This window comes from Perca fluviatilis, chromosome 20, assembly GCF_010015445.1.
Source record: "Perca fluviatilis chromosome 20, GENO_Pfluv_1.0, whole genome shotgun sequence".
Taxonomy (NCBI): domain Eukaryota; kingdom Metazoa; phylum Chordata; class Actinopteri; order Perciformes; family Percidae; genus Perca; species Perca fluviatilis.
Window position 1 is genome coordinate 2,512,896 of NC_053131.1, and position 3,825 is coordinate 2,516,720.

At 42.4% G+C, this 3,825-nt stretch overlaps 1 protein-coding gene across 1 annotated transcript; it reads left to right on the forward strand.

The window, feature by feature from the left end:
* Nucleotides 1-615: 615 nt before the first annotated feature.
* LOC120548878 (zinc finger BED domain-containing protein 4-like) lies at nt 616-1,746 on the forward strand. Its single transcript, XM_039785393.1, has 2 exons — nt 616-1,348; nt 1,596-1,746. Exons 1-2 carry the CDS (start codon nt 636-638, stop codon nt 1,744-1,746), a joined length of 864 nt encoding a protein of 287 aa, XP_039641327.1. The 5' UTR covers nt 616-635.
* Nucleotides 1,747-3,825: the final 2,079 nt, after the last annotated feature.

Genomic DNA, 3,825 nt, shown 5'->3' on the forward strand with positions numbered 1-3,825 from the left:
TAGGGTTCCGTAGGCTAATGGGACATATTGAGCCCCGTTACACTGTCCCAAGTAGACGGCATTTCTCGGATGTATGCTTACCCGAAATGTATAACGTTGTGTCACCCCCCACGCCCGCACGCGCTCTTGGCTACAGATATTGCAGCCTTTAGCTTCACCACAGATATATGGAGCTCGGATGTCAGTCCCACCAGCATGCTGACTTTAACGGCACAGTGGATAGACACTGAGTTCAACCTACAAAAGGTTGTTCTTCACTCGCAAGAGTTCAGAGGCTCCCATACAGCCGCAGCCATCTCAGATGCTTTTGCCAAAATGTTTGACACTTGGCGTATCGACCCATCCAAAGTGCATGCGATAGTGAGTGACAATGCAAGAAATATGACCAAAGCCATGGAAGACAGCAACCTTAAAGGCATAAGGTGCATGGCCCACACGCTTCAACTGGCCGTCAACGAGGGAGTGTTGAGTCAGCGCAGTATAGCCGATGTAATTGCGCACCGGGCAGAAAAATTGTGGGCCATTTCAAGCATTCTCCGCTTGCCTATGGGCACAAGCAATCCAAGAGCAATTGGGAATGCCACCCAAACGCGTCTCAACAAGATGTGAGCACAAGGTGGAACAGTACGTATTACATGCTGGAAAGCCTTTTTGCACAAAAGCGAGTCCTGGCTTCATACATTGCCGATCATGATCTCCCCGCGACATTCAGCGCATACCAGTGGGTTTTAATAGAGAACATTCTCTCTCTCCTTGCCCCCTTTGAGCAGATAACGAAGGAGATAAGCTCATCGGGTGCATCTGTGGCAGACGTTATCCCCTTACTAGCAGCATTAAAGCGTCTTTTAGGCAAAGAGGCTGAAACAGACCACGGAGTGAGAACAACAAAAAGTGCGCTCTTAGATGCTGTGAACACTCGTTTTAGCAAGGCAGATTCCGAACCGCTGTACTGCATCGCGACAGTACTTGATCCAAGATATAAGGATCCTTACTTGGATGGGGGGAAAAAGCAGCGCACAAGGGACATGATACAGGCTGAGTTGGATTTGCAAAAGCCGTTGTGTGATGGAGACGGTCGCATGACGCACAGCGCAGCAGAACGGGGAGATGGCGTGGAGAAAAAAAGGGCACGCACTACAGATGATGAGCTGCGCAAACCCTTACTGTCTGACATGTTCGAAGAGATTCTCCAAGAGAGCAATCCAAATACCAGTCAGAAGACAAGCTCAACAGCTCAACAACTGGATGCTTTTCTATCAGAAGTCCCCATCCCCAGGAGCAATAACCCTCTCGGATATTGGAGGGCCAATCAAGGCCGCTTTCCCCACCTGGCACAGACGGCACGCAGGTTAGCTATTTAGGAAATTGAATTAAATATGTTATTCATAAAGTTCTTGTTATGCTATATATTTTGAACTATTATACTTTAGTGTGGAAAAATAGAAGGCATATAGCCTACCGGCATTCAAAAATTTAATTATTTCTTAGGCAGAAAAGAAACACATGCCGTCATCAATTAAAAAACTACAAAAAACTGATAGCCTACAATGTCGATGCTATGAGATAACTGTTTCGATTCTCCGTTCCCATCCTAGATACTTGTCTGCTCCATGCACAAGCACCGATAGCGAGAGACTGTTTAGCGCTGCTTCTCACATCATCGATGAGAAGAGGAACAGACTTTCATGTGACAAAGCAGAGAAGCTCCTTTTCATCAAGAAGAACCTGCCACTTTTCCTGAAGTAGACTTAATTTAGTTTATTAAAGTTGCCTGTTATTTAAATACACTGTCAGAAATAGGGCACTGCCCCATTTGTGTTCAGCCCCCCCGGCCCCCACTTTTTTTTTTTTTTTTTTTTTCAAGCAGTTGTTAATGCACTTTCTTTGTTGTGAGCATACAGAGTAAATGCAGTTAATTTCTTGTTTAAGGCCGATGTTAGGGGGGCTCAAAGATGGACAAATAAAAAGTATTTTGTTTTACTAATTTATTTAAGGGTAAATTGTTCTTAAATTAGGTCTTCTGGAATGTTAGAAAACGTTCAGTATTAAATAAATCGTTTGTATTAAAAAAGAGAAACTGGATCTGTGAATTCTGTCTTACTACTCAGTCAGAATCTTATTAACCTGGAGTCCCAGTCTCTGTCCCAGTAATCATATATGTCATGTTTTAGGCCTATTGACAGACATCCATTTAAAATGTAGGCAATGGTATAAAAAGAGTCCACTGAAGTTTCTCAGCTACCACTCTAGTTAAATTTGTGTGGTCCAAGCAGCTTTTCATAAAACATGGTATTCATTCGCAAGGCTACTTTTACTTTTATACTTTAAGTAAATTTCCAAGCCTGTACTTTGTTACTTTTACTTTTGTAAAGAAGTTAAATCAGTACTTCTACTTTTACCAGAGTATTTTTTAACAAAAATATCTGTACTTCTACTTGAGTACGGGAAGTGAGTACTTTTGCCATCTCTGCCTGCAGTTTGGGTTTACAGTCACGGCTGATCTGAGACCTCAGTGTGTCGTGTGTGCCGAGGTGCTGGCAAACGACAGCCATCTTCAATGTCCTTGATATTTTTATCCGAGAAAATGGTTTGGCTTGGGACCGATGCATTGGCCTATGCACGTATGGTGCGCGGGCAATGACCGTGAGTGTGGCCTAGCTGCTCGTGTTCAGCAAGTAGCTCCACTTGTGAAATGGACACATTGCATGGTCCATCGCGAAGCACTAGCTGCCAAAAAAATGCCAGTTCTCTTTGACTCCGTGCTGAACCAATCCGTGAAAATGATAAATCTCATCAAATCACGGCCGCTAAACTCTCGCATGTTTGGGTCCTCCTGCCAGGAGATGGGGTCAGGGCACGAACAGCTGTTTCTGCACACTGAAGTTCGCTGGCTCTCCAGGGGGCGGGTGTTACAGCGGTTGTATGATCTGCGAGAGGAGGTGAAGTGTTTTTTGACAGAAATCAAATCAGATCTGGCGAAGCATCTGGATGACACTATGTGGCTTGAACAAATCAACGACTGGATGTGCCAAAATTTTCTTAAATGAAGAAAAAACTGAGGTGGTTGTTTTTGGAGAAAAAGAGGAACAACTGAAAGTCAGCGCTCAGCTTCAAACGGCAATGTTAAAAACAACAGACAAAGCAAGAAATCTTGGTGTAGTTATGGACTCAGACCTGAATTTCAACATCCACATTAAGATAATAACTAAATCAGCCTATTACCATCTTAAGAATATATCAAGGATTAAAGGACTTATATCCGTAAATGGTTTAGGGCCAAAATCTGATCTGTTATTGCACTAACCTAACTAATGTACCACCTAGACCTCTCAGGTCGTCCGGGACAGGTCTTCTTTCTTTCCCGGACGGACAGAACAGGGGGAAGCAGCGTTCAGTTTTTATGCTCCACTTATTTGGAACACACTACCAAAAAACTGCAGGTCCGCCGCAACTCTCAGTTCTTTTAAATCAAGGCTGAAGACCTTTATTTTTGATGTTGCCTTTCCTTAATTCTTATACTGTACTTTGAATTTTATTCTTGTATTTTATCTCGTATCAATTTTTATACTGAACTGTGAATTTTATTCTTGTATTTTATCTCGTATTAAATTTGTATTCGTTAATATTTTTATATTTTAATTTTATATTTTTGCTCTTTGCTTTTAAATGTTTGATGTTTTATGTAAAGCACTTTGAATTGCCCTGTGCTGAATGTGCTATATAAATAAAATTGCCTTGCCAAGAAGTGTACGTAAGTGGGGTGAGTAGGTGCATTGTGTGTATGAATAGTCTTGCAACATGTATCCGTCAGAACAGTGAGACTGA

Excerpts from the sequence above, each read along its gene's own strand:
- LOC120548878 (XM_039785393.1), top strand. The coding sequence starts at position 636 with ATGCTGGAAAGCCTTTTTGCACAAAAGCGAGTCCTGGCTTCATACATT. Across the intron at positions 1,349-1,595 it reads CTGGCACAGACGGCACGCAG|ATACTTGTCTGCTCCATGCA; the intron begins GTTAGCTATTTA and ends TTCCCATCCTAG.